The 12873-nt window shown below is 38.8% G+C and overlaps 1 protein-coding gene across 1 annotated transcript; it reads left to right on the forward strand.

Annotated features, from left to right (window-relative positions):
* Nucleotides 1-765: 765 nt before the first annotated feature.
* Nucleotides 766-12417, forward strand: MPC1 (mitochondrial pyruvate carrier 1). Its single transcript, XM_063307640.1, has 5 exons — nt 766-925; nt 5465-5468; nt 6782-6878; nt 10864-10996; nt 11141-12417. Exons 1-5 carry the CDS (start codon nt 855-857, stop codon nt 11157-11159), a joined length of 324 nt encoding a protein of 107 aa, XP_063163710.1. The 5' UTR covers nt 766-854; the 3' UTR covers nt 11160-12417.
* The last annotated feature ends 456 nt before the right edge of the window (nt 12418-12873 follow it).

The following is a 12873-nucleotide window of genomic DNA, read 5'->3' on the forward strand; positions in this document are numbered from 1 at the left end:
TGACTGAGGGGGAGGCAAATTCTGTGCTAGAGCTTTTTTAGGAAGCAAATGGAATATCAAATAGTTACTCTAAGAATTACTGCATGATGCATCCACTTCTGGAATACTACGTTTAGTTTTGGTGATTTACAAAATATAATTCTTCAAAACATGCACAAACGGACAACTCAAATATCTTAAGCTTGGAGCATTTTTCCAAACAATGGAAGGGACCGTGGGATTGACCAGCAAGTGTTCTGTGTCATCCAAGTGCCCTGCAGAAGGTGGACCACACTACCCAAAATATAAGGGAAAAAATATTCGAAATCGACGCTAAACGCATCATTTCATCAGCTCGCGTTTAATTGCTTCATACTGAAACCTGAACGAGGAGATCGCTCCCTCCGCCGCTGGCACCCCGGCACTCAGCCACCAATGAGCGAGAGGGAAACGGGCTCACCTCGCCTCCCGCTCGGGCCGCTCATCTTGCCCTTCACCAACAAACTGAAGGCGACGGTAGCGATGTAGCTATACGTCAAGGCTACCGCAGCCGACCAATAGGAAACAAACCGATCCCCGCCCGCAACCAACAGAAACGCGACTTAGGAAACGCGGCGCGAGAGCCGGTGCCGTCCGTGCTTTACGGCAAGCCTCTCTCCTTCCCCGCCCTTGAACAAGTCAATTGGAAGGGGGGAAGGAGGGGGAACCGGCGCCAATCAACGATGAGGTTGCTATGGAAATGCGGGCGCTATCGTAAGGCACAGCCCGGGCCGGTCGTGAAGAGGAGGTTCTTTTCCAGCCGCGGAGAAGGTTGTCATTCGAAGACGCGTTCGCGGTGCCCCTGAGAGTTCGGCTGCCTTTTCCTGTCGTTCGCCATGGCGGCGGCGCTGGCCCGTAAAGCCGTGGACTATGTGCGCAGCAAAGACTTCAGGGATTATCTCATGAGGTAAGGGAGAGGGCGAGGAGCCTCGCGGTTCGTCACCTTTGGCCTGGCTGCTGCTCCGCACCGCTCCGTCCTCCTCCTCCTCCTCCGCAGGGCCTTTCATCCGTGCCCCGAAGCTGGAAGGCCCTCCGGGGTATTTCACGTCCAGCGTTCCCCCCGACTTTCCTATCTACAGCCCTGAGATTTTCTCGTCGTCCCTCCGTCCAGCTGCTCATCAGATCCGACCCTTTTGGGCGTTTTGAAACAGACAAGGTCATTGCCCCGGGTTGGGCTCCTGACGTTGCTCCCTGTTGAACTAAATTGTTCTGTGCCTGTCCTTGAGTCTGCAGGAAACTGCTGACTTTCTAAAGACAGTTGTGAGCCGCCTAGAGTCATTGTATGAGATAGGCGGGCCGTATAAATCCTGTAAAAATAAAATAAAATCTTACTCAGTCACGGACTGGGAATGGAAATGAAGGCAGTGTTATATCAACACAGCAGAAGAAAGATGCTGGGAGGGCATGATTGTGCCCCAGCTAGGCCCAAGTGGGAAAAGGCCCTAAATTTAGTTTGGCTCCCACAGTTGGGTGTTTGCAGTGACAAGATGCTCAAGGTGGTAATGCAACCCTGTGTGCCTTTACCTGAAAGTTATAATCTGAGCAAGACAATGGGATGAGCCATAAGGGTTACAGCAGAATTGTACTTCCCAAGAAGCAAAGTCTGGGTTCTGCACTTACAAGGGTTTTCTTATTGAAATAATTGGTCTGCCCAATTATGCGAAAAGCAGGAGTGCAAGCCAGCTTGTGACATGATCTATCCTTGGTGCGTAGGCTGTATTTTTTAAAATGTGCTTATTATGCTTCCCAACTGGCAAGTACCCTTAAGAGATTTCTGAAATACAAAAGCAAAGACAACAATATAGGAGAAAAGGATGCCTCTTCCCAGTAATACATGAAAATTGTTTAGCCTTTCAAAATGTGTTTGAGGGAAGCTAGGAACTGCTTGAAGGACGAGACTCCTGCCCTTTTAAGAGATTTGAAAGAAGTGTGGCGGAAGATGGAAGGTGCATCTGCTATATTAAAGCTGTATGCTTGCTTGTATTAAAGAGTTTGTTAAACTCTGGGATATACTTCTGAATAAACATGCAAAATATTATGTTGTGATTTTTTGCTGCTGTTCATCTCTGTTACTCACTTATACATTTCTAAGGATTGGCAGCTTCTGTTTTGAGAATACTCCACAAGACATTGAAGTAAATAGACCTGTTTTTGTTTTCCAAAGAGCAAGTGAATTGTTTTCCCAAAAAAGATTCCATGACACATTTTACTGAAAAATATAACTTTTTGATTTCAGAAGTATAGCCATTGTTTTGGGATGAATTCACTGTTTGTATGAATACTTTTGCTTACCTACAGAAAGTTAGCCATCTATATAGAACTGGGCTTGTTGGAGAAGTCAAATATAAATTGTTGCTAATATAAATAAACATCATAAGTTAATTACTAACAAGAAAACTGCAACTTGGCCTTGATGTTATTTCAAGAATTAAAAACAGGCTTTCTAAATGGGCAGAATGCTAAATGATACCAAAGCATTCATTTATAAACACCAAATCCTCAAATGCCTCTCAGAAATAATAAGCCATGACAATGACCTGTAATCACTATCAAATAATGATTGTGCCACTTCTTGATTGTGAAGGGGAACTAAAGTTTTTGGAAAGCCACTATAATGTGTCACATTTCTGTTAAAAGCCATTAACAAGCAATATCAATTTCATGAAATTAGTAGTAAATATGTGAAATTCCTTTCCTTTCAAAGTTTTTCTTAGATGAAGGCTATATTAACTGAAGGAGCAGAGGTGCAAATATTTTAAGCCTAGCAACAGTGTTAGGATAAGCTTTCAAGCTAAGATTAAGGTTTAATATGCAAGTGCAATAAAATAACCAACTGATTATTGCACCTGCAGTCATTGTATAACATGGTTCAAAAATAAATCATCTAGTTCAGTGTAACTTTCTCAAATAGGTATAGTATTGCATCAACCTAAGAATGTTCCTGATGGATCAGTCCAAGACTCTGAGATGTAGATTACTTAGGGGATTGAGCAAATTTGAATAGTGAAGAAGTCTTGCAATACTTGCATGACTGCTAAATTACTGTTTGCAAAAGAAAGGCATTTAACACAAAGCATGATATGTTCTGAAGTAAACATTTACATTTTTAAAAGCTGCACAATGATAAAAGATAATTGCTTTGTTTATTGTGAAAGAAATATATGTAATTGAAATGGCAATACTTTATTGCTGAAAACATTTAAAATTAAATTTTCTGTTCTATTAACTGTGATATAGTTAGGTTTCAAGCATGCATTGGTAAGATTTTGGGGAAAGATGTTGATGTCCATGTGGATATACCTAATTGCCATTTAAAAATGGCAATCACGTGACCATGGGATGCTGCAATGGTCATGAATGCGAACCAGTTGCCAAGTGCCCAAATCGTGATCAAGTGACGGGGGGAATACTGCAGCAGTCGTAAGTGTGAGGACAGGTCATAAGTTAGTTTTCCCAGCACCATTGTAAGTCCGAACTGTCACTAAACAAATGGTTGTTAAGCAAGGACTACCTGTAAACTATAACAGGAAACTTTTATCAGTTAATGATGTGCGAAATTTTTCTAATTTAAAATGTTTCAAACTCAAAATGGGTTGATCCAACCATTCTAGAAGCGTTTTAAGCTTAGGACATCTGTGTTAAACTCAAAAAGCTACAAAACCCTTCCAAAATGTGAGAACAAACTTGTTTGAGCTCAAAATAATTGTTCAAATTTTGCATATGCTTAACAGACATGCATTTACTGAAGCAACTTCTTCACCTATACTTTGAAAATATTTCTGCCCTATTAATTGTAAAAAGGTTACAATATAGTTTTAATAGACTTACAGATTGCAAACCAACACCTTTTTAAGAATACATTTTGAAATGTATATAGTACTTAATTTCTGGATAATTGTTTTCTATGCTTCCTGTGTTTTCAGGTGGAAATGGTTGATAAGAAAAATATACATAATTGTTCTGTAGAGATATAACAGTTATAATTACCAGTAACATATTGGTCATGCTGTTGACTGTCTCATTGTATTTTGCCAGCCAGATTGATCTCTAATGCCAACAGGGCAATTTAGCTTTAGTGTAAAATAAAATTGCTATGAAACATTTAAACTGAATTTTGAAAGAATGGGTATGGGATTTTTAGAAAAAAATAGGTTTGTCCCTTGTGTAACATCTGTTGCATAAACATAACATGGAATTGTTTATTATTTAATTGCTTTTTTTTACATTCTCTCAGCCTTGTGGAAGTTGCTTCTGTCTGAGCATGTCTGATGCAGCTAGGGATGGTTCTGCCAATGTAGCTCTTTCAGCATTGGTATCATATGATCCCTGTCATGAGTTTGCAGGTCACCTTTTTTCCAGTTTTCTTCTTAATAATTTGCTTCAGGGCACAACTGGTGGAACTTTTTTTCAAGGTGCTGGCTAATTATTTTTCACACATTTATGGGACTCACTATATTTAAATCAATATCAATAAGATGCATTATCCCCACCCCACCAGGCCCTCAAATTTGTAATGATTGAAAAGCTGAAATGGATACTCCAGAAATATAGAGAACATATTTTGTATTATTATGTGGCTGGTGGATGTAGAAATTCAGTTAAAAAATAAGTCCTTCAAGCCTCAGATTGTGTGGTGAGACTGTAATATATTTACTTTTATCAAATGGGAAAGCCATAGTAGGAATCATATAGCTACTAACATAATATTTAGGATAAGCTCCATATACCTCAGCCATGCATATTGCATCTAAATTAATTAATCCTGGAAGTTTCAAGTGTTGATTTTTCTCTTTTCCTGTGCTAGTTTATTGTACCATCTTCCATGCTATTCTGGAAAATTTCTTAATCCTTTAGCTTTGTAATTTGGGGATGGTTGTGATGATAGTAGAGCTTAGTGCAGAGGACGTACCATCTAAAATTTCCATGCTTCTCCTTTCCTCCAGCATCAGCCAAACCTATTGTGTCGGTTTAGTTACAACTTCGTATTACAACTCTGATAAGTAGGTCCTACAGCTTAGGACCTGGATATATAACAGAGCACTTTCTCTCATATGTACTTATCTGTCAACTAAGATCTACTGAAAGTATCCTCCAGGGAGTGCATTTATCAGAGATAGGCAAGTCTGGATGGTGCAGATCTCTTAAGCTCATACAGGCATTTGCCTAAACTGGTTCTGCTGTGTCGGTTTGGTCCACTGTTGCCCTTTGTTTTAGAGTTTTAAAATTATTTTAGAGTTCTATTGTGGTATAATTTTGTCATTGTTAACTGTTTTAAGTGAATTGTACTCTACTTTTAATTGTTTTTAATAATAAAGCGGGCTAGATGTACATACATAAAAGCAAATGACTATTTAAATACGGAATTCTATTTCATGGAGGCCACTGTCTCTCTTCTCTTTCACGCTTCCTCTTAACTGATGAACCATTGTGACTGCTCATCAAACAGTACGGTAAGGTATTACGTTTGCTTCCTTTCAGCCACTTGTAGTTGTGCCAGTCCTGGTATTCTTTAAGTTCAACTATAGCTCTTCCCCAAGACAAGTTCATTTCATTTATAGTATAACAAAATTAACTCCAATTAATAGATATCCTGGGAGATTGCCCCAAACTTGAAATTTTGATAGAAGGCTGCCATTTTCTTGTGAAAAAAGGAAAATTCTATGTGGCTATTCCTTTCAGTAGCACCTCATTTAAAAGTGATAGTGAATATAATTAACCCATTGATCTAATTGATGGAAAAGTAATTTGCTTATGATGCTTGTATGTAGCTTATAAATCTGCAAAAATGTATTCAGTAAATTTCCTTCAGATTAGTCTGCACCACATGTTTGTAGATGCTTACCTGGATCAAGGGAAGTTAGTATATTTATGAGAACACAAAAATAGCTAATTGACCTACTCTGCTTTCTATCAGGGGGCTAACTGTAGTTCTAAACAAACACAGACATTCAGACTTACACCTACTGCCCAATCATGGGAACAAATGTGTATTTATTTATTGCATTTATTTACATACTACTTCTATCCCAAGATTCCAGGAGCTACCCCCTGTCAGTTGAACATTTTGCATACCTAGTCCTCCAGGAAAAAGAGCTGGAGAAAAAGAGTGGCTGGAAAGCAAGCCTCTCCATTACAGAACTGAATTGTCAAGGCTTGGCAACACAGAACACTTCCCAGACACTGACAGGCTACAGTGGCCAAACTATGCTTACTCGTGGCCGCTTAGCCAATGGAGCAGGAGCTACTAATGCCATGAAGGCTTCCCAATTCTCTTCTGGTATAATGGCTTGTGGGATACTAGGTACTTCCTGGAGAAACTGGGCAGAGACTTTGTGTTCCCCAAATAGTTAGGTTTAATCCAGTCGATATGATTGACTGCTGCCGGGACCACTGATGATTTGACTAGGGTCAAATATATTATAGAAATAGTGCCAATGTATAATATATCTAAAATTTATCACTACTTCTAGGACAGAGGTAGACACCTTTTTCAACCTAGGAACGATGCTTTTATTTTGTACATTTCCTTGGGGTTGCAAGAGCTGTAGCAGTGATACTATATAAGTGTTTTAGATTAAGGGACAAAATGTGTCCCTTAACCCCTGCTTCCAAATGGGGACCGCGTTGACCAATGGCCAAAATCATCCACTCCTCCAGTCAAAGTGAATATCATCCACTCCTGTTTTAAAAAAATCTGGTTTTAAAATATTTTTGAATTGGCAAAAGGTAAACTTCCTTTTCTTACAATGTGCCTTTATTACAGCATTTCTGGGGACCTGTTGCCAACTGGGGACTTCCCATTGCTGCTATCAGTGATATGAAGAAATCACCAGAAATCATCAGTGGCCGAATGACATTTGGCAAGTCATGAAATTAACTTCAGTTTGAAAGAGAATAGTTTTTAAATTGCCAACAGACCTAGATGTGCAGAATTTGCAGTGTTTATCAATTGATTAGTCTTACAACTGTATCAAAGAAAGCAAAATAAAGGTAAAATGCAAGGTCTGTTTCCAGGGTAAAATAGGTAAAAGAAAATACAATAATAAAATACATATGTGCTAAATACAAAGAATCAATATTCAGTTAAATACATCGCCTTTACATGATACCCCAATATAACTGATTCTTAGCTGAACTGCCTTGTCTGTAAACTTAGCAGTTTTGCTAACAATGTATATGTTAGAGCCCAGGAGGAAATAGGCCAATTTGCAATTCACGTCCCAGTGGGCTGTTCTTTCAAGTAGGGATTTAAAATATCTAAGACTAAAAGGGACATACAGTTGACAATCAAACAAAACATGAGCAATATATTTGATGGCTGAGGCACCCACATATACATGTCCTCTCATGATATGGCCAGTGATGGAAACACTCGTATTTGACTATGGAATGCAGCAACTCTAATCTTGCTCTGGAATAGGCCCTTAGGAATTGCATCAAACTCATTGACACGTATTTTTCAGTTTGGAAAGTTGTTTTGTTCTTAGTCAACCAATTTAAGGATCTATTTTTTGCCAATAACTCTATGTCTGTTTGGGCACTGGTATCTAGGACTCTGTTTAAACATTTTTGCCTGGGAGGCAGTTGAAAGTAAATATTGGGTGGAAACCCCATGTTGTGGAATAACTTTGGTAAGTCGGCTTACCCAGGAGGTGGGCTGAGGCACACATATTTGTTCAGCTAAGCATATTTTGAGTAGCCTATCAGGGTCCGTTGAATAGATCCTCTGCCAATAGGTAAAAACTTTGATTGTTGAGTGGCTGTGTATGGAGTGAATACCTGACCGCGGGGGCTCACATGTTCCTGTCAGTTCCCAATATGCTTCTTAAAAAACTGGTCTGAACTTGTTCAAGTGAGATAACTTTTGTAAGGCCCCACAGGTCAGTGCCATAGGTCAGCATTGGGACTATTTTTGCCCTAAATACTTTCATTGTGGAGCTCAAAGTACCTGGGTAATTGTAATTAAATATTTTATTTAATTTTTTGATACTTGCCTCAGCCCTCACTGAGCTTCTCTTAAAGTGATTTGCCCACAACCCTGTGTTGCTAAAGGCCACTCCTAAATAGGTGAAAGAATTCACTTGTTCAATGGGCTCCCCATCTAGCTGCCAGTTATATTTCACACTTGTTTTGTTTAATACCATCTCTTTAGATTTGGTTTTATTGATGTTTAGAGAATTGAGCACAGTAGGTATTTAGCTTTTGCAACAGTCTTCTCAGGCTTATTTGAGAATGTGCCATTAGAACCAGATCGTCAGCATGCCAGTTTGGTCTAGTGGTTAAGGCAACGGGCTAGAAACCAGGAGACTGAGAATTCTAGTCTCACCTTAGGTATGAAAGTTGGCTGGGTGACCTTGGGCCAGTCACTCTCAGCCCAACTCACCTCACAGGGTGGTGGTTGTAGGGAAAATAGGAGGAGCAAGGAGTATTAGGTATGTTCACTGCCTTGACTTATTTACAAAAATAATAAAGGTGGGATAGAAAATAAAATAAAAGTAAAAACATTGATAAATTTATCATGGATCTTTGGCATATGAATGTCTGAAGCATATAGGAATCCTGGAATATCATTGACATAGAGGTTAAAAAACATCGGGGCTAGAATACAACCCTGTTTATGCAGCCACCCATCTCACTGCCATGACTTTGGACAGCGTACAAAGTTAGAATCCAAAAAGCAATACAAAAACAACCAAAAAAATATAACCACAAAAAAAACCCCAATTAAAATGATTAAAAACTTAATCTGCAGGAGAGCATCATTCATTTTCCTAACAGTACAGCCATTTAGCAGGCTTTCCACCAACATCCCCCTCCAGAAGGCCAAAAGGTCAGGGCCAACCTCACCTCAGGGAGAATGATTTTCCGAAGCACAGGCACTGAAGTAAAAAACGGCCCCTTCCTGGGTCCTATCAGATGACATTTTAAATTTTATCTGTCTGTCTGTCTGTCTATCTAATTTTGCCACTGCCCATTTCCCTCCAGAGGAGGGACTCTGGGCGGTTTACAATAAAGGTTAAAGATTTAAAATACAATAAAACCATAAATAATACATAAAATATAAATACAAGATATAAATATAAAATAAAATCCAGATGGCACTGGAAGTTCTAAGTCAGTTCGTGTGTATATGAGGGCCATTTCAGGGTGCCAGCCATCCCCAAGAATAATTACTCCCCTTCCCACCCCAAGTGAGATGGCAGAGCCAAGTCTTCAGCTTTTTCCGGAAGGTTTCTGGACATTTCTTCATAGACGGTACCCATGACATGCCCTTTCTGCCAGATTTGATGGAACGGGGAGATGTGATTGGGGAGATGCAGTCCCTCAAATACCCTGGCCCCATGCCATGTAGAACTTCATAGGTCATCAGCTGGACTTGAATTGAATCCGGAAGCGAACTGGTAGCCAGTGTAGCTCACAGAGCAGAGGTATAACATGTGCTGATCTAGGTGCATGCAAAACTGCCCACGCCACGACATTTTGCACCAGCTGAAGCTTCCAGATACTCTTCAAGGGCAGCCCCATGGAGAACACATTACAGTAATCCATATGGGAGGTGTCCAGGGTGTGAGGGAATGAGCATAGGGCCTCCCAGTCCAGGAATGTGCACAACTGGCACACAACCTGAAGTTGCACAAAGGCCCTTCTAGCCACGACTGCCACCTGCTCTTCAAGAGGAGTCATGAGTCCAGAAGGACTCCCAGATTGTGCACCAGGTCTGTCTGGGGCAGTGCCACCCATCCAGAACTACAGATGGTAAATTCCCGGATCCAGGAGGCCTAAGACCCAAAGCCACTCGATCTTGCTAGTGTTGAGTTGAAATCTTTTGCTCTCCATCCAAACACCCACAGCCTCCAGGCATTGAGACAGGATGTCAGCAGCATTGCTTACTTCACCGGGGTGGAAATGTAAAGCTGGTTATCATCAGCATGTTGATGATACCTCACCCCATGGCTACGGGTGACCGCCCCTAGCAGCTTCATGTAGCTGCTAAACAGGAGTGGAGAAAGTACCAAACCCTGTGGCACTTCACACAGTAGGGGCCGAGGACAGGAACTCTCGCTCCCAATCAACACTGACTGGAACCGGCCCCAAAAGAAGGAAGAGAACCAGCACAATACGGTGCTACCCACCCCCAATCCCCAGTGCTGGTCCAGAAGGATAACATGGTTGACAGTATTGAAGGCTGCTGAGAGGTCAAGTAGGGCCAGGATGGATGCATTACCCCCATCCCACTCTTGCCAGAGGTCATCTAAACGCGCAACCAATGCTGTGTGAGTCCCATGCCCAGGTCAAACCTAAACTGAAAGGGGTCCAGATGTTCTCTTCTTAGACTTTATATTCAATGCTATCAGTAAAGAAATTGTATGAGGCTTTTGAGAAGCAATAGTAAGGTACTTACATTCTCAGAAGCCTGAGATAATTGAAATAGATTGGGTTTGTTGTTTGTTTTCAAAAGAAAACTATCTTTAGCGTTTCTTTGGTACTGATTTCAGACAGCCCAAGGAGATTTGAGTACACTCTCAAGCCACATAGAAAATAATACGAGGAGGAACAGTTTGCTTTGTGAGAGCTTCTTAAAAGATCATAGAATTTTAGGGGAAAACACAGCTGACTGAATAGAGTCCTGAACAAGGGCATGCCTTCTAAGAAGATAGCACATCCTGCAACATTTTGTTGTAGTTGTGACTTTTGATGACGATGATGATGTTGATTGTAAGATAGTAAAATTTAAAATGAGATGGTTTGGGAATGCAATAATATAGTACTTGCAGAACTAAAAGCGAATATCGCTCTAAAACTAAGAACATGAATTCATTAAATTCTTTAACTTTGTTTTTACAGCACTTAGCTGCTATTCCTTGACTTTTATGAGATTTGCATATAAGGTGCAACCCAGGAACTGGTTGTTGTTTGCTTGTCACTTCACTAACGAATTTGCACAACTTATTCAAGGAGGAAGGTTGATCAAGCATAAGTGAGTGTAATTATTTCTTTTACATTTAAGGGTATAACTAAAACTTTCAAATATTTTTATATTTCTTACATGCTCTAGGCTCTAACTTCTATGTCAATGAATTAACCCTTCTCTCTTCCCTTCCATTTTTATTTTTCCTGACAGTCTGAAAAAAAAGAATTGAGTGTTTGATTAAAGGAGAAAAATGGAAAAGATGCTGCACTTCACAGAATACAAGCAAGGAAGGACTTTGCCATCATAGTTACTGTTTCTATTTTTTTTTTAATTTGCATCAGCCCTATCATGAAAATATTCATGCTAGCATTCAGTATCATCCATTAACTTTTTTAGCTCCCCTTGTACAAATACTGTATAACTGTTCAAAAATTACATCACTTTTCTGCCTTAAAAGTATATTTTAATATTTACAAAATTATTCAACCCAAATATGCACCAACTTTTCAGAAAGTTAAGAACTGCTGATTTTAAGAAAGCAAGAAAAGGCACAATCAATTAATAAAATTTGATTTTGAAACTGAATGTTGGTTATTTGACATTCAGATGCACAAATGTATTGAATATGTGATTCTGCCCCTTCAAGCACATTGGAGCACAGTAAAATAGAATTTGCATTCAAGAGCACCATTCTTTAAAAATTACAAAATCAAGGTTTGTTATTGCATCTCCACATAAGCAATTCAATGCCAATTGAAAATGGGTATTTCAATTAACTGTTGTGAGGCTAATAATTTAAATATGGTATGTCTGCTAATCTGCATATTTGAAACATATAGCTAAAATTGTTTTCACCAAGAAATAAAAAAAAAAGTGGTGAAGTGCCAGTTTATTTATGAACTGATTCCAACAAACTGTATTTTGGTTTAGATTTACTATATATTTACAGTTAGAATATAAATTGGTACAGGGCTTAATTTTGTAAACCCCAATACTTTCATCAGAAACATAGGTTAACAGCTACATTGTTTGGGAAAATACACCATCTTATCTTTGTATATAGACATTCTGTAAATGATACATTCAATGCCAGGATGTTTTATAATCACATATACCCGTGAGCAAAGTAGGTACAGTCTTATATCCCATTTTGGTGTAAGTATCTCCCTTAAGAGTCCACCTGACCTCTTATTTTTAACAAATAAACTAAATAGTATGATTCTATTTTTGCATTCATCTGCAGATTCCATATTAACACAAAAAAAAATCTGCATATAGGAATGAATACCTTTGAAAGATTATTTGTGTTTAACTTGACCTTTTTGTTGTGATTTTTTTGTGATTTTTATCAACAATTGTATTATATATAGATTGTCTTTAACGATGTTATTTCACTTCAACAACTTTGGGGCAGTAACCTTCCCTATGGGGAGAAGTTACAATATGAATGTTCTAATGGCAATAAACTACTTTGAGACAATTTATAATTATTTTAATAGTGTTAATTTAAAAATGGTACTTCTTAAGGTGGAACTTTTTACATACGGGATCCATTTTCCACTGTCAGTACAATGTTTCAATTTTCAGGCCAATACAACAGTGAAAACATACATATTTTCTTTTTTACTATTTATTGATGTTAATGTGGGTTCTGTTGGTTAACAGAAAGGAATATGGGTGCAAAAATAGTAAGCTACATTTCTATTCTCTAAACTTTATCAGACTTTTCATGATAATTAAATCTTTTTTTTTAATGATGGAAGACAAACATATTTCTCTCTAAAAGGAAAAGACAGGTAATTAGAATTCTCTTCACAAAACTGAGATTTCAAAAATAATAGATCTATTAATTCACTGTATGCAACTTTAGATCAAATTCCAGCATGTATAAAATGTTTTGCAATATTAGGATATGGTAAAGGTCCATTTTAACCACATTCTAA

The sequence above is a fragment of the Candoia aspera genome, chromosome 1 (genome assembly GCF_035149785.1).
Source record: "Candoia aspera isolate rCanAsp1 chromosome 1, rCanAsp1.hap2, whole genome shotgun sequence".
Lineage (NCBI taxonomy): Eukaryota > Metazoa > Chordata > Lepidosauria > Squamata > Boidae > Candoia > Candoia aspera.